Genomic DNA, 25,297 nt, shown 5'->3' with positions numbered 1-25,297 from the left:
GGGAGGGAGGGAGGAAAGCAAGGAATCGAATCTGGGCCATGTTGCATTAAAGGCACCTACAGTTGAAGGTGCATGCTGGGCAGACGTAGCCACTCATCGGAAATGGGGTGATGCCAGAGAGGGGTGTTTGGGAACATCTGGAATGTGGACAACATTGGAAATCAGTTAAGACCTCTCAGGAGAATTAAGAAAGAATGAAGGGAGGACTTGCGGGCAATCCATCAGCAATGTGCAAACAAACAAAACAAACTGGTGAGACAGGGCGAACCACACCGGACGGAGCCCATGACCTTCAGGGCCAGACTGCCCAGCTTCAACCCGGCCTCCACCACCAGTTAGCTCTGTGACTGTGGGCAAGACAGGCAGCATGTCTGGGTATCACTGTCCTCATCTGCACATGAGCTCCACCTCAGAGGGTATCATGTTGCTGAAATAAATCAACGTTTATAAAGCATTTTGAATAATGCCGGGCCCTCAGTAAATACAGCTCAGTTCTTCGTTGTTGTAAAATACAAAGTGTTACAAATCCTTTAGCCCCCAATATTGATCTAAATTTTGCATTCTATTTTACTTCTCTACTGCGCCTACTTTTTGGAAGTTTATCTTATTCTACTCATAGTTCTAGTGGATCCTGAACGAAGTATTATTGAATTCACTACCTATTTCCTGTTAAAAGTAAATCTCAGGAAAGGTAAAATCAATTATTTTCTTCACAAAACAATTACCTTATAAAAAACTCAGAGAAGCCCTAGCTGGCTTGGCTCAGTGGATAGAGCATCAGCCTGTGGACTGGGGGGGTCCCAGGTTCGATTCCGGCCAAGGGCACATGCCTGGGTTGCGGGCTCCATCCCCAGTTGGGGGAGGGCAGTGTGGGAGGCAGCCGATCAATGATTCTCTCTCATCATTGATGTTTCTATCTCTCTCTCCTTCTCCCTTCCTCTCTGAAATCAATAAAGAAATATATTAAAAAAAAAACTCAGAGAAGTTGTCTCAGGATATTCTGCCATGTAATCATGTTTCCAAAGTTTAAATCAATTAACAGTTTTCCTCAGGGGCCTGTTTCTCCAGTACTTTCCTTCTTTCACTTACTCTTTTCACTTTTCAAGACTAAAATGATGGAAGTGAGTTTTTCCTACATTCCAGGCGTTTCTGCTCATAGAGTGACGGCCGGCCTTTGGCATCGCCCTGGCCCCCCAGTCCGCTCTGTGGGGACCCTGCAGACTACCCCCAAGTACATAACCTCGTGTTCTTCACCGCCCCCCTTGGGCTGGCTCGGTGTTTGCTATGTAATGCATGAGAAAGCGTAAGAATCTCTGAACCCCTCAGGCAGGGCATTGGCCCTGTGTGATGAGGGCGGCCGAGCAGGTGGTTTAGCGGCTCAGCACGGCTCACTGAGGTCACTGGTCACCACTCGAAGGGTGAGACCTGAGGCAGGATGGCTGGTGGCTCCCCACCATGACTTCCTGCTCATGTCACCACTGAAAGTGCTTGGGGGTCCAGGCGCCTGGGACTTGTGCTCAGTGGACATCATCTTTCCTCTCTGCTCAGCTCCCAGAGCACCAGCCAGCTCCCCGCGCCCTCCCCATCCCTCCCCCCCTCCCCAGACCCATTGGGAGGCTCACACAGAGCCTCAGGAGCTTCTTGTCCAGGCGGAGGCAAGCTTCATGTTCTCACCAGTCTGCACGGCCCTCTCAGCCTGTTAACCAGGACTGTGTCCTGAGACGGTCACAGTGATGGAGATAAGAAGTCACAGGAACAGAGACAGGGCTGTTCCTGTAAGACACCGATCGGCTTTAGCAGGCGGTAGAGAGACTCGAAAGCTAAAGAGATCATGCAGTGGGGAAGGAGGAAAAATCAGTGCTCATATAGAAATGGATGCTAAAGACAGCAAGGCATAGCTAAACCGAACATGTCTGAGCAATAAGTAGACAAATTTCGTGCAGTAAAGTGGTTGGTAAGAGAAGCGATAAAGAGCTACATGGAAAGCCCTGGCCACGTGGCTCAGTTGATTGGTGCATCATCCCAGACACCAAAATGTGGTGGGTTTGATCCCCGGTCAGGGAGTGTACAGGGGGCAACAGATCAGTGTTTCTCTCTCTGTCCCTCTTGCTCTAAAAAAAAAAAATCATTAAACATATCTTTGGGCATCATCTTACAGTTAATAAAATTGTCAAGAAAGGGGTGACATACATGTAAATAAAATAATTTAAAACAAGAAATATTTCTAAAAATCTTAAGTGCCAGGATTTAGATGAAAATGGCTTCAATAATTGCCTGCATTTAACCTATAACCTATAATAATAAAAGCATAATATGCAAATAGACCAAACAGCCAAACAGCAGAACGACCATCCGGACGACCACGTTATGACAGGCCCTGGTGCCAGGCCAGCCAAGGCGGGTGCAATGCCACTGGTCCGGGGACCCGCCATCACCCCACGATCACCTCACAGAGGGAGGCCCAGGCCACCCTTTGCAGGGCGATTGATTGGGGGGCTTTGCGGAACCAGGGAACTGGGGGGGTGTGGTGGCTGACACAGGCCACGCCAGGCCAAGGTGGGTGTAGGCAAGTGGCGGGGCCTTGCAGCCGAGACTGTGAGGGCCCCGGCAGCCGGGGACTCAAGGGTCTACCTTGCACGAATTTCATGCATCGGGCCTCTAGTTATATGATAAGAAACTTATATGGAAACAAAGTGGCCAATGCACACCTACCAGCCGGTCTCCTTGGTTGTTAATAAGGAAGCGTTGAGCTTGCTGACCTTTTGCAAAGAATATAGAGTTAATGTAAGAGAGAAGCACAGTCACTGGACGCAGTCCTAGCCTCTGCTACAATGAGAGAAGTACGGGCCACAATGTGGGGTTTTGTTGTTGTTGTTTTGTGGTTTACTAATTTTATTTTAATTATTTTTTATATTTGCCTCCTTATATTTCTTTTTTCCCTTTATGTTCTTCCATCACCGTTTATCCTCCCTCTACCTTCTTCCACCTCCCCCTCCGCCCTCCCCCCCAGGAGTTCTTTCTCTTTTTTCTTTCTATTTTGCTCAATCCCTCCGCCCCAAATGTTTTCATATGGGTTGTTCCAGATGCCACAACAAAGCAGAGGCTTCAGAATTCGCTTCCCCATTAACATGTGAGGAGCTACAAGCACCTGTTCCCCGGGACACAAGGAGCAGGAAGACCTCACCTGTGTCCTGACTCCAGGGTGGTGGTGTCGAAGTGACCAGGGCACCATGATGCTTAGATCTTCATGCTGGAAGATTTACTGGAAATAAATTATTCAATTAATATATAACCAAATACATTCTAAATTTTACTGCTCCAACAATCACAGACAGATGTAGGAACTTCTACAAACAAATTACTGGGGGGAGGGGGGGGAGACAGAAAATAAGTAGATATAGAGAGTGCAAATCAGAATTAAAGTAACAATGTTATCCTAATGTATCAGTTCAATGCTACATCCCATACCAGGGTTGTCTCATTTTTTTAGCCTCCCCATTAATCCAGCTAGAATTTGAACTAGTCCCGATTAGGGGTTAATATATTATTTATAGCCTTTACACTGGTGCTAAGTTGTGCATTTTCACCCCAACAAGGATAATAATTTGGTCAGGTTTATACAAAAGCAATTTAATTGTATAACATATCATTATGTTAAAATAAACTTTTTATATTTTTTTCACAGACTTGAGTCAAAGGAGCCTTTCCTATCTGTTGGGTGAGTATATGTCTATGTATTTTAAATCTCAATTCTTTAATCAATTTTTAATTCAAGTTACCAAGGTTTGCTGAGATTGTGTTTCAGTCATTTAATTCCATATTCAGAGTCTTACCACATCTCTGGGTCCATCATTTCTTCAGTGGCATCAATACCTCCATTTTATAAAGACTTACATAAAATGCACCCTAGGCTGTTCTGTGACCTCAGAAATTCTGCTGACAAACGTCTGTGAAACACTCTATCCCAATGAGCACAGGGTAGACTAATCATCTCTATTCTCATCATGTAAACATGCTCAGTCAGGTTCTAACCTTTCCTCTGAACTACAGCGTCACTGTTTCCTGTCCACCCACCTTTGCTGTTTTCTTTCAGTCTTCTCTGCTTAGTGTTTCTTTTGCCAATTTCGCTAACTCTATCTCAAAAATCTCTGTCTTTTCTCTTTTTTTCTCATTTCACTTTTATTTCTCCACTCCATTCACACTGACTGGCTCCCTGAACACAGAGCTGGTGGTATCGTCCTGAGTCAAGATACATGGTCCAATGATCGTATATTGTAGGCAAGAACACATAGATGATCTTCGGGCATTTCGAACTAATTGTTTTTAACGGATCTGTCCAGTAATCCCTTGACTAATATATTAAAGGATTATTAATGTACTAGTCACTTTAGGACATTCTAATAGTCAAAGGTGAGCACTTCTGCATGCTCAGCATTATGTCAATGCTGTCGAGTCGCAGAGGAGTTGGAAGAGGTGGTGTCTCACTCTGAGGAGGTTGTGCGGCATTTGATGAAAACACAATCACATCTGGGCTCAGTAACCAGAACACAGATGGGGCTAGATTCTGAGTGACCACATCCATTTTCTTTTATGTCTTTGTTCGTGGCCTTTGAATATTTCTGTTACTCCTTGAGCACCATGGTTCCCTCCCCTTCTACTCCTCATAAAAGCATCTCAGAAAGTCGCTTGAATCACAGTAGTCAAAATCATTGCTTGGGAGGCAGGGGAATAGAAAGAAGCAGGTGATTTATTGGAGGACTTCATGAAAAATGGAAGGTCGAGGTGATCTGGTCCAAAAAAATCACTAGAGCGCGCTTCCTGCCCTCATTGGTCACCCGCTGCTGTTGTTAGGCATCTCTAAGCTGAGAGAAGCCTTTCATTCGGAATGCATGTGTGTCCTGCCCTCGCGTCAACAGGGTGAAACAGCTTTTCTTCACGCCTCACTTAGTGCACTTTCTCAGCGGCGTTCCGTCCTCCCACTGCGCTGAGATGGAAGTCATTTTTTATTGCACACCCTCCATAATCTTTGTTCTAAACTTATTCAGAGTTTAGAACTCAGTAGTAGAGCCCTGAGAAAAAGTTTCCAAAGAAGAATGATTTATAACTCAGCAAATACTCAACATGGGAAAACTGACATAGCAGATGATGACATGACTTAGATATGACTTATGTATGACTTAGACATGACTTAAGTATGACTTAGATATGACTTAAAATTACTTAAGTAAGATTTAGATATGAATTAGGCATGACATATATGACTTAGGTATGAATTAAGTATGACTTAGATGTGACAGAAACAATTGAGATATGACTTAGGTATGACTTAGGTGTGACAGGCATGACTTAAGTATGATTTAGACATGACTTAGGTATGACTTAGATATGACTTAGAAGTAAAGTGGGTTGAAACATATACCCAAATGGTTCTGCTGACTGGACATTTTATGTCATAGTGAAATTTCTCCATTCTCCTCCAAGGAAATGATTTTAAATAAAATTGTCCAAAAGTATGTACGAATCTTTCCTAACCCTTTTCAGTGAGAGAGCAGGGTAATGGTGACTATGAGGCACACACGAGCCTACCAGGCAACAGGTAATCTACTGCAAGAAACATATATTCAAAGTAGTGACTTTTATCTCAGTTGCTTGCCAAAGGGAATAAGAGCATGGTGTGTGGTCCATGAGATCATGGGCACATGACTATATAACATTGGACCCTGCACACCTCATGGACATTCACTTTAATTCTGTGTTGAATGAAAACTCATCTTAGTGAATAACGCAGTGTTAAATATTGCATACTCCCGCCCACTGCCTGCCAGTGTCTTAAAAAGGTGCTACTATGTACATTTAGAAACTGCTTCCACCTCCTTGCCTCTGACCCTTACAGACAAGCTCTATTAGTTTAGGCAGTTATTTCAACCCCAAGCTTCAGGTCCTTATTTGTGAAATAGAGAATCAATAAGAACATTTGCATCATGCATTTAGCTCCATCCATGGTGCGTAGGGACTGTCGGAATGTCAGCTCTCCTTGCAGCCCTACAGGCGCGTTCATGTTGTGCCAGAGAGTCAGAGAGTGAGCGCCTTCTGCAGGCCATGCTTGGAGCTACATGTGGAAATCAACGAAGTTTTTATAAAGCAGAGAAAAATAAAACTTGTGAATGAAATAAGCTATCAAACATGAGCACATATATTCCGTTTCATATTTCAATGATGAACATTAATAATTGTCATTTAAATTCCTTAGATAAAAAGAAATGTTGATACATTTTGATGCGCATCTCTTCTTAATGTAAATATGGGAACAAATTTTCTCCTCAGATGAATGTGCTGCAGAAATTATGAAATAGCATTTTTATTTTTTAAAATAGATTTTTATTAATTTCAGAGAGAAAGGGAGAGGAAGAGAGATAGAAACATCGCTGAGAGAGAAACATCCATCGGCTGCCTCCTGCACACCCCCTACTGGGGATCGAGCCTGCAACCCGGGCTTGTGCCCTGACCAGGAATCGAGCCATGACCTCCTGGTTCATAGGTTGATGCTCACCCACTGAGCACACTGGCCAGGCATGAAATAGCATTTTTAAATGACACAACATAAAATCAATCAGAACGTACCCATGGAAAATTTTGTCATAAACAGTTACAACACAAGGAAATATTTGCTTATAGAAAAGCTCAGGGAATTATGAAAGGAAATCGGTGATCTCAGACCTTCAACTCTAGGCTGATATAAGAACTTTTACATTCACAAGTCAGTGATGAATAAATAATGTCATTAGGAAAATAAAAAATAGCCCTGCTGGTTTGGCTTCATGGATAGAGCATCAGCCTGAGGACTGAATGGTACCAGGTTTTAATCCAGTCAAAGGCACGTACCTCAGTTTCAGGCTCGATCCCTGGCCCCAGTCAGGGCCCTTGCGGGAGGCAACCAATCAATGTGTCTCTCTCACATTGATGTATCTCTCTCTCTCCCCCTCCCTTCCACTCTCTCTAAAAATAAATAGAAAAAAAATATCCTCAGGTGAGGATTAACAAAACAAAAAAAGAAAGGAAAATAAACAGTAAACGTTAGCCTAGCACGAAGCCTGAAGGCTCATTTGACAGTCTGATGCTGTTTCCCAGGGTGGGTCAATGCATACGGTGGTTTCCATGGCTACCTGGCAATTCTGGTCCCACCAGGCCTCAAAACCCTGTCTGCACCAAGCCTGCATCCTCCCCATCCTCCCCTTACTGCCCGCACGCAGGTTGTCCTCACAGACATTCATGGTCTCGGGATCGCTTCGGGAAAACCTGTGGAACCTAACTTTGCACAGCCGCTCCCTGCTTTGAGGCACATGGGGGGGAACACATTGATGGAGACCTGTCTGGGCTCAGCACGGGAGGCCAGGAGGTAGAGACCGGAAGGTGTGCCTCGGGGTCTGCAAGGGCCTGTGAGCAGGCTGCCTGCGCTCACGCGCACGAAACTCACTCTGGCGTCGTCCCAGACCTCAGGTCGGGGCTGCACTAAACCTTAGATGTTAAATTATTAAACAATATAATTTAAATACTTAATAAGTGATTTTATTAAATATTAATAACAATGTTTCATTTTTCAAATTATTATAAATATATCTCATATAAATGCATGATTTATATGTAATATGCATTACGTGTATAATTTATTATATATAATATAAAATACTTTTCTATAAATAAAATAATTTTAATTAGATTCACAAATTAAAATGCTTTCCCCTCTCACCTGACAATAAAAGTCCCAGCTGCGCTGCCTTGACCTTCAGCGCAGAGCTCAGGCCTGCGCCAGTGGACCCGTCAGTCAGCACACTGTGCTGCGCGTCCTCCCAGCGTTACACCTGGAAGCAATGCCGAGAACGCCCTGGCAAGGGCTTCCCTTTGTGGCAGCAGGTAGACTCTGACTTGGGAAGTGAGCCGGGAGAAGAGCAGCATCGAGTCTGCACTTGGAAAAGAATAAGGACTGAGTGGTCGATCCAGTTAAGACTCTAAAATCAGAATCTTAGTTTAAGGCCAGTTTTGCCTGGAAAACGGTTTCCCAGCTTCTTAATGGACAGCACAGAGGAGGGGAGAAGGGCCTGCTGTTCCTGGCCGTTGGAGAGGACGATGTCAAAGTGCCCGTTGGGGCAGCGTGTGAGTCCTCGGGTGAGAGTCACACTTCCCACACACTGAGAGGTTTTAACAACATACTCAAGGCACTAAGTGAAACCTCCAGGGAATTAGTTCTCCTCACCTCGTCAGCGTGAAGCTGACCTTTTAAAGCAGTGGTTCTCAACCTTCTGGCCCTTTAAATACAGTTCCTCATGTTGTGGTGACCCCCAACTATAAAATTATTTTCGTTGCTACTTCATAACTGTAATGTTGCTACTGTTATGACTCGTAATGTAAATATCTGATATGCAGGATGGTCTTAGGCAACCCCTATGAAAGGGTGGTTCGACCACCAAAGGAGTCGCGACCCACAGGTTGAGAACCGCTGTTTTAAAGGGAAGACTTTGCATATGAATTGATTGCATTTTGGAACTGAAACTTTGATTCACACCAGTTGTTCGGCAGATGAATTTCTGCATGAGTAGCTTGATTGTACGAATGATTATTTATTGCATGGGCAAACACCCTTTTCAGACTTTTTCACTGATGTAGAATAATTTAAGTAACTCAGGCTATTTAAAAATTATATGGATACAGCTCAGAATATATTCTTTTCCCGGCTTGACTGAGAGGCATTTAAACACACACTCAGGACATAAAGCCCAGTTATTACCTGATCTCGCTGAGGTGCTGGCTCCGGGAGTGAGGGGCCCTGGCCAGCTGAGCCCGCTCTCCTGCTCAGTCCCCCCAAGGCCGCGGACACCCTCATCTGTGATGGAAGGAAATCCGCAGTTTGGGCTGCCATGGGTGAGCCTGGAGGACATTATAGTAAATGAAACATCAGACAGAAAGGCTAGGCTGCATGGCTCACGAGGTGGAGCTGGACTAGCTGGGCTCAGAGCCTGGGGAAGCAGAGGAGGGGGGGGCAGGGAGGGTGGTTGTTGGGGAGAGAGCAGTGGCCACCAGCGATGTGGGCGCATGAGTTCTGGGAACTGCCGTTAATGGTGACTCGGTAATAGCACTGTGTTGTATACTTGAAACTTGCTTTTTAAAGAAGTGGATCTTAAATGTTCTCACCCAGAAAGCGGAACGATGTGAGGTGATGGATAGGTTCATTAGCTTGGTTGTGGAAGTCATTTCACAATCTGTACGTATTCGAAAACACCACGTTGTGTGTCTTAAATATATGCAGTTTCCTTTGTCAAAAAATAGGATCTGTAAAAAACAGGAAGAACAGAAAGAAAATGCCTGATGGGAATGCCATTTCTTTAGGGGATCAGAGTCAGTGAGTGAGGGCTCCCCACTGAGCGAGGTGGGAACACACCCTTGTCCTTAACCTAGTTATTCCTGACGGAAAAGCAGCTGCGGGGAGGCCACACGTTGCAGGCATGTCGTTTGGGCAGCGCAGCCAGGAGGCCACAGCTTCCCATCCCTCAGGGAGCTCAGTCCATTCCCCACATGTCGCTGCGGGGACCAGGCTGGGAGGGGGAGATGGGCGCGTGCCCTGTGTCGTTGGGGGGACGGGGGACGGTGAAGATGCTTGCTGTCAGTCACACCGGGAACAGAGGCCATGGGCCAGGCGGGGCGTGGCCACTGCGTGCTCACTGGGATTTGAGACATTGTCGCCCTCGTGCTCGGGCTCCTGTTCCTCTTGGCTGGCCGGGACTTTCGCTGCAGGGAGCACTCCTGGGCTCCCTGCCCCCACGTGCCCACGGCCTGGCAGACCCCACGCACAGTGGGAGGCAACTCTGGACACTGGCTTTGCCTCCAGCTCCACTGAAGCCCCAGCCAAGTCTGCGACTGGACTTTGGAAACCCGGGACCGTAACTCCACACAAATCAAGCCCTCAGCCTCCCAGGCGACTCTCAGAAGTTTTCTTTTTTTTCCCTTTTGAGATCATAAGGAACCACCCCAGCACCCGCTGGGGAAAGGGACGCCCCAAGGCTGCTGGTAGAAGGGTCGGGGTGACTGTGGCAGGTGCTAAAATTCAGTGTCAAAACGAAGGGAAGAGTAACGAGAAACTGTCCCCAAGCTTCCGACACACCCACCGGACCTCCCGGAGTCGCCAGCGGCCGATCCAGTGACTACCTTTTGATGGTGTGGCTTCCATTTCCTCTAGGTCTCCAGGGCAGCAGGGAGGCGGGGATGAAGCCAATTTCCCTCTAAAAGTCAATTTTCTCGTTTTTCAGACTCAGACAAGCGCCACCACAGAATGAATGGTTCCTTTAGCAACTGCGCTCGTGGTATTTCTCCGAGGCCCCGAGCTGCTTCTCTGGCGAGTGCACGGCGCTTCCGATGCCACAGTTGTATTTTATTGTATCAGCCTGCCCCCCCCCCTCCCCGGCCCAGCGCTGCGGAACCCGCGGAAGGCAGCCCAGGCTTTTCCTGCTGCCCTGTCAGTGTCCTCCTCCGGGCCCTCAAGGTCATTTCACCCGCACGGATGGCACGCACAGCACCCAGGAAACGGGTGACCTATCCTGTGTGTGTCTGTGGCAGAGGTGCCTCAGCAGCAGGCACTGGCGGCTGCTCCTAATGAAACACAGAGGAGCCCTCGCACAGCCTTCCTGGTCCTTCCTGAATGTCACGGCCGCACAGGGCTGCTTGTGGCCACAACCACTTTCATTTCTCCCGAGAAACGTTCCCCTGGGGAGAGGGAAGTCATGCAGCGGCAGGGCAGGCAGGACGGGCGTTCCTGGAGGGAAGAAAACGCACAGGAGTGTTAAATAGACTGATTGACATTCTGCTCAGAAAGGAAGCAGTGGTGCGGGACTTTGCAGCCGATGATATTTCAAAAGTGTTACCAGTGCTTGCACTCGCACTTCGTGCATTCATGTAACAAAGTGCCCCCTACGCCAAATGCCACCGTCTGTACTGGCTTCACTTGGAGCCTTGGCATCACTTGTCACAAGCAACCTTCCCCCGATCTGGGTGTCATCTATGGTCCCTAAACATTAAGGTATTTAAAAAGCAACCTCTCATTTGATATCTCGTCAGAGAGAAAACACTATTGAGGCATTAAATCCATTCAACCGATAGCAAGTCTGATGTCACACGGGCTCCGTGTGCATTTAAGGTAAAATGGTGTTAAAATTGTAACTTAAACAATATTGGCTAAATAACCTAATGACACCCTCTAAAAACTCTTAGTCACAGCAATTTTTACCTCTTAATTATTTTATTTTTAAATATTTTTACCGATTTTAGAGAGGAAGGGAGAGAGAGAAACATCGATGTGAGAGCGAAACACGGAGCGGCCAGCTGACTCCTGCACACCCAGCTGCTGCTGTCGCGGTGGTTTGAGGGCGCCAGCCCGCCAGCTCCTGCGATCTAGGCCTCCACACCCAGCTCGGAGCAGCTCCTGCCTCTGGAGGGGAATGTGTTCACGGAAACCAGCAGCCTTCCCCTGATGTGCTGAGCATTGCTCTCACAGGCTCTGCATCGATCCCGGGTTGGTGGGATTCTGATGTGTCTGCGAGTGGCCGTGTCCCTCGTTGAAGGTGAACCAGCATCTGCTCGTGGCCTGCAGATCCAGGGGCTCCCTGTCCTGTTCTTTTTCCAGGAAGCCCCATGTCCAGTGACCGCGTGTGAGGTTTCGCTCAGAGCCGCCAAGCACGGGCGGTGACTGCAGCGCACTGACCCCAGGGGCCTGACGGCATCTTCTTCTGGGTTTTCATGGACTGGATCCTGGTCAGACCCCCTCTGGCCCGCTCTCCTTTCCTGCTTAAAGTGTGTCGGCTCTTTGCCATTAAAGCCCCAGAGAGCACGGAGCTCCCAGGGCCCATCTCAGAGTTCCAGACCTGCACAGAACACGCCACAGCGGCTCCAGGGCAGGGGTGACATTGTGGTGGCAGACAGCACGCCTCCCTGGCTCCACAGGAAACACAGCTCGGCCTCGATCGCCAGTGGCCCCTGGGCCACAACAGACCTCAGGGAGCCGTGCAGAGTGTCCCTCTCATCACAGACGGGTGCCAGGCAGGGGGCAGATGTCCTCAGGCCACGGAGGGCAGGCCTGGAAAGCAGTGTTCTCCAGCCACTCTGCTCATGCACACACAGGAAGGGATGACCTGCTCACACACACAGGAAGGGATGACCTGCTCACACGCACACAGGAAGGGATGACCTGCTCACACGCACACAGGAAGGGATGACCTGCTCACACGCACACAGGAAGGGATGACCTGCTCACACGCACACAGGAAGGGATGACCTGCTCACACGCACACAGGAAGGGATGACCTGCTCACACGCACACAGGAAGGGATGACCTGCTCACACGCACACAGGAAGGGATGACCTGCTCACACGCACACAGGAAGGGATGACCTGCTCACACGCACACAGGAAGGGATGACCTGCTCACACGCACACAGGAAGGGATGACCTGCTCACACGCACACAGGAAGGGATGACCTGCTCACACGCACACAGGAAGGGATGACCTGCTCACACGCACACAGGAAGGGATGACCTGCTCACACGCACACAGGAAGGGATGACCTGCTCACACGCACACAGGAAGGGATGACCTGCTCACACGCACACAGGAAGGGATGACCTGCTCACACGCACACAGGAAGGGATGACCTGCTCACACGCACACAGGAAGGGATGACCTGCTCACACGCACACAGGAAGGGATGACCTGCTCACACGCACACAGGAAGGGATGACCTGCTCACACGCACACAGGAAGGGATGACCTGCTCACACGCACACAGGAAGGGATGACCTGCTCACACGCACACAGGAAGGGATGACCTGCTCACACGCACACAGGAAGGGATGACCTGCTCACACGCACACAGGAAGGGATGACCTGCTCACACGCACACAGGAAGGGATGACCTGCTCACACGCACACAGGAAGGGATGACCTGCTCACACGCACACAGGAAGGGATGACCTGCTCACACGCACACAGGAAGGGATGACCTGCTCACACGCACACAGGAAGGGATGACCTGCTCACACGCACACAGGAAGGGATGACCTGCTCACACGCACACAGGAAGGGATGACCTGCTCACACGCACACAGGAAGGGATGACCTGCTCACACGCACACAGGAAGGGATGACCTGCTCACACGCACACAGGAAGGGATGACCTGCTCACACGCACACAGGAAGGGATGACCTGCTCACACGCACACAGGAAGGGATGACCTGCTCACACGCACACAGGAAGGAATGACCTGCTCACACACACACAGGAAGGGATGCCCTGCTCACACACACACAGGAAGGGATGACCTGCTCACACGCGCACAAGAAGGGATGACCTGCTCACATGCACACAGGAAGGGATGACCTGCTCACACACACACAGGTAGGGATGACCTGCTCACACACACACAGGTAGGGATGACCTGCTCACACGCACACAGGAAGGGATGACCTGCTCACATGCACACAGGTAGGGATGACCTGCTCACACACACACAGGTAGGGATGACCTGCTCACACGCACACAGGAAGGGATGACCTGCTCACATGCACACAGGTAGGGATGACCTGCTCACACACACACAGGTAGGGATGACCTGCTCACACGCACACAGGAAGGGATGACCTGCTCACATGCACACAGGTAGGGATGACCTGCTCACACACACACAGGTAGGGATGACCTGCTCACACGCACACAGGAAGGGATGACCTGCTCACATGCACACAGGTAGGGATGACCTGCTCACACACACACAGGTAGGGATGACCTGCTCACACGCACACAGGAAGGGATGACCTGCTCACATGCACACAGGTAGGGATGACCTGCTCACACACACACAGGTAGGGATGACCTGCTCACACGCACACAGGAAGGGATGACCTGCTCACATGCACACAGGTAGGGATGACCTGCTCACACACACACAGGTAGGGATGACCTGCTCACACGCACACAGGAAGGGATGACCTGCTCACATGCACACAGGTAGGGATGACCTGCTCACACACACACAGGTAGGGATGACCTGCTCACACGCACACAGGAAGGGATGACCTGCTCACATGCACACAGGTAGGGATGACCTGCTCACACACACACAGGTAGGGATGACCTGCTCACACGCACACAGGAAGGGATGACCTGCTCACATGCACACAGGTAGGGATGACCTGCTCACACACACACAGGTAGGGATGACCTGCTCACACGCACACAGGAAGGGATGACCTGCTCACATGCACACAGGAAGGGATGACCCCCCACCCCAAACCAAGTGTTCCTGGATGGAGAGAGTCAGGGACCCAGGCTTCTTCCCAATGAGGCCCTCATCCTCAGCTCATGACCCCAGGTTAGTCCTGGGGACAGCCTCCTTCCCACTGAGTCACCTTAAGCCTCTGCACAGGGAGGGTTGGCTGTGTCTCCTCCTGCTTCTTGAAGCCCATATCCTCTCCTTAGTCTGTCCACAGGGCCGGCTCAGAGCCTGTGGCCCATCCCCGGGATTGCCTGGTGGATCTGACTGATGTCTAGAAAGAGTTGGGAAGAGGAGTTAGGGGAGGGGATTGAAAATGGAAATAGAGGATGGGCTTGGAGGCCACTGTGGCCCCTGGTCCAGGTCTGAGTGGATGGAGGTAGCAAACCTGAGGAGGTGGCCTCACTTTTGAGTAGGGCTGAATTCAGGATGGCACTCAATAAACATGTGTGACTACAGGGTAATGTTTCCTGACAGTGTGGTGTCTGCTCTAACCAGAACTCTCCATGCCTCTGTGGCCAGCTCTGCAGAAAGAATGTTTCTTCCCAGTGCTGGGCCCCACACTGGGTGCCCCGGAGCCCCTGAGGCACAGAGAGGAGGGGCTGCGAGTGAGGATGCCAGGAGGGCAGGGTGCTGCTCTGTGTCAGCTGGACCCAATGGGTGTCAATTTTCTCACTGCACATGACGGGGCACCCACACCAGCTTACTAAGTGCTTCCTCATCGGTTTTGATAGCTGCATGACATTCTCCAGTATGAATACTCCACACCTTTGACCAGTCTCCTTTTGATGGACAGGTGGTGTGGCCGTATTTGCCACAATTAACCGTGTATGCATCCCCTGCGATCCAGCTATTCCATTTCTCAAAATTGATCCAGCAGGTAGTCTCACTTTATTATCCTTGTTGATTCTCTCTCCGTTGTCCCACATCATCAGCTATAAATGGCTTTGCTGGGGATCAGAGTGGCTCCCCAATGTCACTTTCACTGCCTTCATTAAAGTTCACACTCTCTGTAAGATCTGCATTTCACCCCCAGGGAGGACGAGGGGCAGCCCGGACCCTGCTGAGTCCCCTCGCACACCGCGGGCCCCTCTCCCTTCCGCTTTATCCTCTCTTTGGAGTTTCATATTACAATCACCATGAATGTCTAAATAATATCTTAGTGATCCAGGGCAGTCATTCTGTGCACAAAAGTTATTTTCACTTTTAGAGGCCGTGTGAACCTCAGATCTGCGTCGAAAATGCTGGCAGAGGATTTAAAGCCTCACTTCCCAATTAGAGTCTGTTCACCAGCCAGGAATGACTGATCTTTATTTCATCCGTCTCAAAATGTGACCTTTTCCACACTTTTAATGACATTTTAAAGTACAGAATACGTCTTGATTCAAAAGATTTCCCACTTAATTCTGCAGAACAAATCAGTTATCACAGTTTAACCGGTCGCTGCCAAATACCAGCAAAAGATGGGCATCACTTACACTTTAAGAGCTTATGTGTGTGTCTCGGGGGAAGGAGGGAAATACCTTGAGCAGCTATATTTTGGCATGCCAACTAAGATAGATATTAAGATAAAAAATCAACCCCTAATGTTTCATGGTTTTAGATATCTTATTGTTTCTTCAGTGAAATTGTTACTGGGCCACATTCAGAACTCACCATTAGATCCTACAGGCCACATTCAATTTCAAAATGACAGGACGACCTGGCCAGTGTGGCTCAGTTGGTTGGGCACCATCCCATGTACCAGGAGGCGCCAGTTGGATTCCCTCCCCGTCAGGGCACATGCCCAGGTTGCAGGCTCGATCCCCAGTAGGGGGCATACAGGAGGCAGACTATTGATGTTTCTCATCGATGTTTCTATTTCTCCCTCTCCCTTTCTCTCTAAAATCAATAAAAACATATTTTTAAAAAATAAAAATAACAGAACAGTCTAACCCAAGATGGCCATTGTAATGGTCTAAAATTCTAAATTAAATATTCAGATGTTTAAGCATTCTAGTGTAGATATGTTGTTTTCTTACAAAAAAATAATAATAATAAATGTTATGGGAGAAAGTCTCACAAATGTGTACCATTCAGTTCAAAAAGTATCTCCTGGGTGACTGCACACACCTGCCTTCCCAGGCTCCCCTTAGTGAGGCAGAGACATGCACAACCAATTCCACACCATCTTCAGCCAGAAGATTGCAGACGTGACAAGAATGACACCTGCACACTGATGACTAAATCTGGTTAAAACAAGAGATGGTCGTACCCGGCAGGATTCTGCCATGAGTCCTCCTGGAATATCTTACTGTGGAAACTTCAGCATCGAGAAATTCAGACAAAGTAAATTAAGTTCAAAGGAGGAAGACAGGAGTGATTAATGGGATGGAGAGGTTGGTCTGTGAAGGAAAAGGCTAACAGAAATAAATCTGTATAGATTGGCTATGTGACAGGAACAGAAGAGGGCTGACAAGCATTGAGTCCAATACAAATTCAGAAAGACAGCAATCAAATAATAACACCAGCAAAACAAAGTAACAAAAACAAACAATAGCACAGGAGGTGGAATTTAGTCCAACTCAACAAACTTTTTAATTGAGGACAAGGAGTTAGGCCTTTAAGGATGGATGCCTATTCAACACAATGAAGATACAACACGTTGACAGGTGCACACCTTGAGCAGAGCCCCAACAGCGAACTTTCTGCTGAGCAACCAGTCCAGCTAAGGCAAAGGCTGTGGAGAGGGGGGTCTCTCTCTGAGAGCAAGGAGCCTCGCTGGGCCACACAGAGTGCAGGGCTGGGAAGGGCTGACTGAGTGGGGAGTAATGGGACACACTGCTGAAGACTGTTGGAAGGAGCACCTGCATTTTGGAGGGAAATGAAGTTTGCAGTCTCAAGGTTACCTGGAGGTCATGCAGAGCAGCTGGAGAGGTGCTGTTGCGGTTCTTTGTTTATTTTGACACTTTGTAAAAAGAATGCTTTTAATTCCTTAGCAGCGTATGTGGTGGGTGGGGGTCTGGGAGAGACTTGAAACCAGGAATGCCTGTTGGGAGCCGGTGTCCCTGCTCCAGGCAAGACTGCATCTCCAGGCCAGGCCTTCCAAGGTGCTGGGTGCTTGGTTCACCTGCTGTCATACTTACAGTTCTCTCATCAAAGGTGACAAGATGTCTATAAAAATAAATGTTCATCCTCGTGGCAGCTTTAGAAAGTAATCATGAATCGGAGAGTGTTGTATTTAGATATTTATTTTCATTCGTTCTAAACCAGAAGACAGCAGTGAAAATGAAACACAGCTGGGAATCCCACGGGCAACTATTCTTCCCAAGAGAGCCTATTGGGGAAAGATAACAAGTGCACCCCGTTCAGGCAACGCTTCCAAAACCAGAATCCCTCGCTAGCTCAGCCAGAAGAGAGAAAAAGAATTCTTCTTCTTTTCCTTCTCCTTCCCTCTTGTTCCCAGAATTCACCCTTCACACATCTTTCCATTAGAGTCACCTCCCTTCAAATGTGAGGCAGTAAACTTGACACAGCAAGTAAGAGACCAGACTCTGACCGGGGCGGGTGGGTTGTTTAATCTTTTGAACTTCTTAGGCACTTGATCTTCGTAAGCTGCCAGGTCCTAGTCCACAATAGCCTGGAATTTTATAAATCCTTTAGGTTCCTGCTGCCAGCCCCCCACCCCACTCCCCAATCCAAAGGTCCTTGGGAGTAAATCCACTATTTTGTCAATAATGTTTAGGCTAAATAACTTAACTCACTGTTTTTAAATTTTGAATCTATCCATGTGTGTATCCACTACACACACACTCCAAAGTAAATGTACAGATTTATACATATGAAAATGGACAGATGTTGTCTGCATATTTCTTGGCTAAGTTTACAAATCTGTTCAACTATCTGTATGTACTCTGAAAGTTGGAAGCCTACGCCCAGTTCTATGACGGGTTAGAGCAGGATCTTTGGTGCCGCTGAGGACACGTCCGACCCGGGGAGAAGGAGCTCCGCACTCAGGCAGTGAGCGCCTGTCATCACTTCTGCCCCAGGACTCCCGCAGGCGCACTGAGAGGAGGGTGCTAGAGAGCCATGAACTTCCTGAAGCACGTTCTCCATCTGATTCCGCCGCTGATTCCGACCAGCTAGAAGGACCAGGCCCAGTCCCTCTCTCTCATGACATCTTTGATCCCTGTGTCCCACCAACCACATCCTACAAGCTCTCCTAGTAGTGTTTATTTCTATTTTGGCACTTATGAAATTCTGCTTTGAATTATGGTCTCGTGTGTATTTGTCTGATCACTTACACTTAGAATGACTTTCCTTGAGATTAGAAGCCATGTTCTGCCTATATTATCGACTGCCGGGAGCCGGTCCATCCTTGCTGTTTGACACAGTCGCTGCAGGGAAGAAACATCTGCACAGCATATGTTTCAAGGGACCTGGCGTATATGGCATACTGTTCTTAATATGTTTGCTCCCCTTAGCGCTATGTGTTTTAACCAAGGTCACCTCTCTGAGAAAGGTTGTTTCCCCAGGTAGGGATTTTTCCCTGAAGTTAGGGAGGGAATAAAATCCCTTAACTAAGTGCCAGGTGGGTAGTTAATCACTTTAACTATGAACAATCACGCTTAAGCTACATAATCTTTACTCCCTGGAATGGAGATAAGAAATGCCCTAATCTTTGGAATAGCAATTGATAGGATTAAAATCAACTGGTATAAATACAGATGTAACAAGACAACAGAACACAGAACCTAGAAACAGAACCTAGCGAGAGAACCTGGGGGAGAACATGGCAAAAGATCCTGGACAGAACCTGGCGACAGAACTTGGCTGGAGATCCTGGAGGGAGAACCTCGCCATGATGATCACCTGAACGCAGCCTCCAAGTCCTTCCTTCTTCGCCTACTCCGTCCACACCTTGGGGACCCCTGGACCCCCTGGGGTTGGACCCCAACAATCGACAACTCTCAGTATTGTGCTTACAATAAGTACTCAATAATTGATTATACAACTTACTTTCTTAGAGAGCCCGGTGCAGCCATTGAGAAGCTCTGGTAATAGTCACTATTGACAGGGTGTCTGTTAAGAAGTCACTAAAGTGCTCCCCCCTTGTGTTAAGAAGTTTGTTAACATTCTTCAGATTATATTTTAATGAAGTTTCATAATGGAAAATACCAAGAATACTTTTGTGTATTAGTCTACTCATACTAAGCTGACTTTATGAACACAAAGGGATTAGAGAAAATGGATCTCATATATTGCAAAACCCAATGAGTTGTGGTGATTTCTTCTTCTATAAATGAAAAAGTTTAAATGAAATTCCAGGACCATTACTAGGTCTCATTTAATCTTCAGTAATAAAAGAAAGTGTGTGTGTGTGTGTGTGTGTGTTGTATGACTCTCAACAATTACTTTACCAATTCTGATTTCTCATTAAATTTTAAAGAAATGTGAGCAAATAGATTAAAGGTACATTGAAAAGTAGAATAAAAGTCATGAATGTGTCCCAGATTTTAAAATGAAAATACAAAGCATTTGGGTTACATATACTTTTATTCCACTTTTCTAGAAAATCAAGCGCTGCTCCTTGCCACTGGCTTTGCCCTCAAATGACAGAAATGCTGACATTTACTGGACTTAGTTTCCTCCGGGACAATGTGCTGCACAGTCTGACTTATTACCCTTTGTTTTCAGTGGCCTAAGGTCTAGGTTGTCATAAAAAACTACTGCAATGAAATTTGCAAAAATTCCTCCCTTAAAAGCCAAAAGAGATTAGCCCCAAGCGTAGCAGCTGCCCTCCTGGCTCAGGGGAGGGCAAAGAGGATATTTTCAATGTGAAAGACAAGTGTCTTTCTGGTAGTAAAATTCAAGGATACAAAATGTACCTTAGAAACTTCAATGTGACTCCTGGAGATGCCATTTTTGACAGCTAATTTCCAGTAGAGGTTTGCACAGAAAGAAAAAGGGATTTTTATGAAAGAGATACAATCTGCAAGGGAGGAAAAAAAGACCAAAAAAAAAAAAAAAGAAATTGAGGAGGGTGGCAGGAAGGCCCAAGAAAGCATAAGAAAAGTGCATGAGACTAACCCAGGGTGTTCTCTCTTCATCTCCTTGTATCTCTTCCTCCTCCTTGGAAACCCAGCTCGATTTTACAGCCAGTGAGCTGAACCTGACGTGTCCGCTAAAAGTTCAAACCATCAAGACAAAAGCAGGCTCATCATGATTGCCCTGACATTTCATCTCATTACCAACTTGACAGGCGAAATCGAGTTCATGATGCAGACGTGGGGTTGGAGGTCAAACCATCCTGATGCTCAGCCTCACCTGCTTTTGTGAATGACTTTAGCAGTCAGGGTGAAACAAAGCAAGTAGGATGGACAGATCGCTTCAGCAGCCACTGAGAACAATAAAAACGGATTATTTTTCTTGCTCATTTTTAAATTCCCAGAGGCTGTTCCATTTCTGAAGTGCTTCCTAAAGGCTGAAGATGCAAGGATGGGATGAGCACTGTCAGCCACATTAGGAACATGTATTAATTGGTTCATGAGTCATCATTTCTTCTTGCTGTTAAGCTCTGCTGTCTGAGTCTCAGGAAAAAAGATAATAAAACATAATTAGCATTTCTCAGTGCCTGTCCACAGATGGCAGTCTAAGGAAGATGTGGTGCCCATGCAATGGAACGTTGCCCAGCCACGAAGAAGGACATCCGGCCAACAGGACAGCTTGGGTGGGTCTTGTGGGCATATACTGAGTGAAATAAGTCAGACAGAGAAAGACTAGTACTACACAATACCACTTATATGTGGAATCAGGAAAAAAAAAACACTCAGAAAAAGAGGCTAGATGATGCCAGCAGGGCCTGGTGATGGGGAGAGATGGGGAGACATTGGCCAAATGTTACAAACTACCAGTTATAATATGAACATATTCTTCAAACATAAGCTAAAACAATAATTATTCATGATGAATTAGAGTAAAAGTAGCATGACTTTAAACAAAAAGTGAGATAGATATATATATACTAGGGGCCCAGTGCACGAATTCATGCACCTTGAAAGGAACTGTGGGCTGTGAAGCTGCGGTGGACACAGGGGCAGGTCTCAGCACATCTCCACGCCCTTATCCGGTCCCTCCCCCCGAGACCCCCAGTCCCCTGTCTGCCAGCAACCCCGCTCCCGCTGCTTGCACCTGTGATGGCGTAGAGTGATTGGGACCAGCACCAGCAGTGGATGCAAGTGGGGATGGCGCCATCAGCAGGTGCGAGTGGCAGCTGCTGCCCCGATTGCCCCTCAGGAGTAGGGGGGAGTGGAGAAGCCCTCAGGGGTGATTGGGGCTGGCAGCCACCACTCACACCCACTGATGGCGCCGAGTGATTGGGGCCAGTGTCGGGCGCTGGCAGCAGGTGCAAGCAGTGGACGGGAGCCAAGAATTTATAGCGACCAGTGCCCTGCCTTGGTCTGGTGCCCCCACTCATCTGCTCCACCATCTCACTGTGGCCGATGGCCGCCTGCTGCTGATACCCGCCATGTTCCGCGCATGCCCCCTGGTGGTCAGCGCATGTCATAGCAACCGGTTGTTCGGTTGTTCTGCCGTTCAGTCTATTTGCATATTAGGGTTATATATATAGATAGGCCCAATGCACAAAATTCATGCAAGGGGCTCAGCCAGCCCTCGCAGCCCCGGCAGCCTCATGACCCAGGCTCTGAGGCCCCACCCATTGGTCATTCCGGAAGATCATCTGGAAGGTTGTTCCAGAAGGTCGTTCCATTGTCCAGTCTAATTAGCATATTAGCTCTTTATTATATAGGATATATACACACTGTTATATTATTCAGTCATAAAAAGGAATGAAGTGAAATTCTGTTATGTGCTACAACGTGGATAAACTTTGAAAACGTTTTGATAACTGAAACAAGCCAGATGAAAAGGACCAATATGGTACAATTCCACTTATAGGACGAACCTAGACTAGGCAAATTCACAAAAAGACAGAAAGTAGGATGGAGGTTACAGGGCTGTGGGGGAGAGGGTGCGTTACAGAATGTCTGGGAAGATGAAAACTCTGGAAGTAGATAGTGCTGATGTTTGCACAACATTGTGAATGTACCTAATGGTGCTGAATTGCATACATAAAATGGGCTAAAATAATAAGCTTTATGACAAAATAAATGACTAAATGTTAAAAATAATCACTTCCTTGTAGAGCAGATACAGGGTTGGCGTGAGAGTAAACTTCTCCCAGCTTGGGCGGTCACACAGCGTCACCACAGCGCTCAAGACCTGGATTCTGGAGTGTTTTCCTCCAGTGTTGGCTCTGTCACTTCCTAGTGGTAAACATTGGAGCAATTGCTTGGATGAGTAGCTTAGTTGGTTAGCGTGTAGTCCTGGTACACCAAGGTTGGGGATCCCTGGTCAGGGCACATACAAGAATCAGCCAGTGATGCATAAATAATGGAACAACAGAGCGGTCTCTCTCTCTCTCTCTCTCTCTCTCTCTCTCTCTCTTTCTCTATCTCTCTCAAAATCAATTCAATATTTTTTAAATTTTGAGCAAGTCACTGAGGTCCTTTGCGCTTTAGTTTCTTCTATTACAGTATCCAGCCAGGGTTGTTTTGAGGACAAGATTAAAAGAAAATACTGCATAGAAAGCGCTTTATCAACTCCACACTATAGTGCATGGGGGCAAAGTGTATAATATATCCCTTTAAGGTACTTAGTTATAACCATCTTATCACTAAAATGTACTTTTTAATTCCTATTTAAATACCCAATAGTATTGTTGTAGTTGGTATGATTCAGCCAAAGTGACCTATTTTAAAATTTTTCTCTATGTAAAAGTATTGAATCATAGTGTTTAGAATTTTAAAAGCTGAATTTCTGAGGAAACCACATTCCTACTTCCATTCTTAGAGAGAATGGGCCCCTAAACCCTTTCATTTGTGCTATTTTGATTCCTTCTGTTCATTGGTTAGCCTCATTATACAGACCTTAGGAAGAAGAGACAGCTATATTATATCTTGTCTAGAAAAAAAAATGGGCTTCAATCATGTTTAATTACAAGTATTGAAATATTTTATTTTGCTTCCTGCTCTCATCTTCCATTCCAACCAACATCAGTTTCTACCATGTCAGACATGTGGCAGTTCTCTGACACGCTGTGATAGACAAGGAAACATTATCTTGCAAAACTCTTCAGACACATAATTACATTGAAAAATAAGTATTTATAAAGCGACTAAATTGCTTGCTAGAACATCATAAATTAGTACCAAAAATCAATGTGTGAAATAAATGTCAACTAATTTTTTTGTTTCTCCCCTTAGTGGTTACGTCTTCGACTATGATTACTACAGAGATGATTTCTACAATCGGTATGTAAACTTTTCATCTTGTTTCCTTTGATTTAAATTATCTTTTAAGTATTTTGTACATTTCATTTATGGCTATTCTTGATTAATGTGTTTAAAATATTTTATAGTAAAAGAAAAAGAAAATATTAAGTCCCCCAAAATACAATTTAAACAGCTTTCCCTATTTTCATTGTCCTTACTGGATTACATAAAGTACAACTTGAACTTTTAGGTGCTTAAGCCTAATATTAGGTGTCTGATATTTGCATAATATTTTAGAGATTTAATCAACCAAAGTTATTCTCTGGGTCTATTGTTAACTTTGAATTTTTTAAGACAGAGCTTTATAAACTCAGAAAATGACTTCAACCTTAGACACCTGCTTTCATAGGACAATTGAACAGCCTAGATTGGTTTGATTCTGTGAAGTACACTACACACTCACTCGGCACAGTGTGGGGGCCCGGAGAGGAGACCGTGCACAGTGATGCTAATAATCAGTGGGAAAACGAGACTTTTCATGGTCTTTACAAATGTTTGTTAAAACATTAAAAACTCTCTTATTCTAGGCTATAAATGTACAAGGAAATACAGTAAAACTAATAGTTACGTAGTACACTGTGATTTAAAATGGTGAAAATATTGAGAGTTAATGTGTTTTATTTCTTTGCAAAAAAAGACTTCTCCAAAATAGTTTGAGCAGTCGGTTCTCCTCCTGACTTAGGGCGTGGAGCCAGCGAGTGGGTGCTTCCCAAGGGTGGGTTAGCATGGTGGCTGGAGCCTGTGGAGGACCGTGCCCCAGAGTCCTTCGTGGGGAGCTCTTTCCCCTGTGTCCCTCTTCTGGGACTCCCCACTTTCCTCATCCACGTCCATAGGTGTGCTTTTCCTGAATCCCTCTGGCTCCCATCTGGAGTCAACCAGAAGCATGGTCAGGCTGGCTGTAGGGTTAGGGTTAGGGTTAGGCCATGTGCCCTACAATCCCACTTCCATTACATTTAAGCTTAGATGATATTTACATTTTCATGGTCTGGCATCTAATCTAATAAAAAGACAAACATGCAAATTGACCATACCTTTGCTATGCCTTAAGCCACGCCCACCAGCCAATCAGAGCTGCTATATGCAAATTAACCCAACCAAAATGGCAACCAGCAGCCACGGAGCTGAAGCGAGCAGAAGGCTTGGTTGTTCCAGTGATGAAGGAAGCCAAGCTTCCCAGCTGGCTCTGAGCTCCACTGAAGAAAACAAAGTTTCAATTATAGAAGATAAATAAACCCCAGAATTTAAAAAAAAAAAAAAAGACAAAAAGGAGAGGCTGGGAGCTTCCGATGCCAGGGGACTTGGCCAGCCTGAAAACAGCCCTAAGCCCCTCACCCAGACTGGCCAGGCACCCCAGTGGGGACCCCCCACCCTAAAGGGGGTGTGGCCAGCCTGAAAACAGCCATCAGCCTCTCACCCAGGCTGGCCAAACCTACATGGGATGAGGGTCCCCACTGGGGGGGGACTTGACCAGCCTGCAAACACCCATCAGCCCCTCACCTAGGCTGGCCAGGCACCCCGGCGGGACCCCCACCCTGATCCGGGACACCCTTCAGGGCAAACCAGCTGGCCTCCACCCATGCACCAGGCCTCTATCCTATATAATAAAAGGGTAA

General features: G+C 46.9%; 1 protein-coding gene across 1 annotated transcript in view; it reads left to right on the top strand.

The window, feature by feature from the left end:
• Window positions 1-3,685: 3,685 nt before the first annotated feature.
• The window catches only part of RALYL (RALY RNA binding protein-like), a gene marked incomplete at its 5' end in the record, with an annotated part of 90,130 nt that continues 68,518 nt past the window's right edge, over window positions 3,686-25,297 (top strand). The window contains 2 exons of the mRNA XM_014528442.1: window positions 3,686-3,718; window positions 23,616-23,663. Of these exons, the coding sequence (XP_014383928.1) occupies window positions 3,686-3,718; window positions 23,616-23,663 (81 nt within the window). The remainder of the gene's footprint in view (window positions 3,719-23,615; window positions 23,664-25,297) is intronic.

The sequence above is a fragment of the Myotis brandtii genome, unplaced genomic scaffold, assembly GCF_000412655.1.
Source record: "Myotis brandtii unplaced genomic scaffold, ASM41265v1 scaffold634, whole genome shotgun sequence".
Lineage (NCBI taxonomy): Eukaryota > Metazoa > Chordata > Mammalia > Chiroptera > Vespertilionidae > Myotis > Myotis brandtii.
Note: the sequence above shows the minus strand (reverse complement) of the source record. Positions and strands in the feature narration are given on the sequence as shown.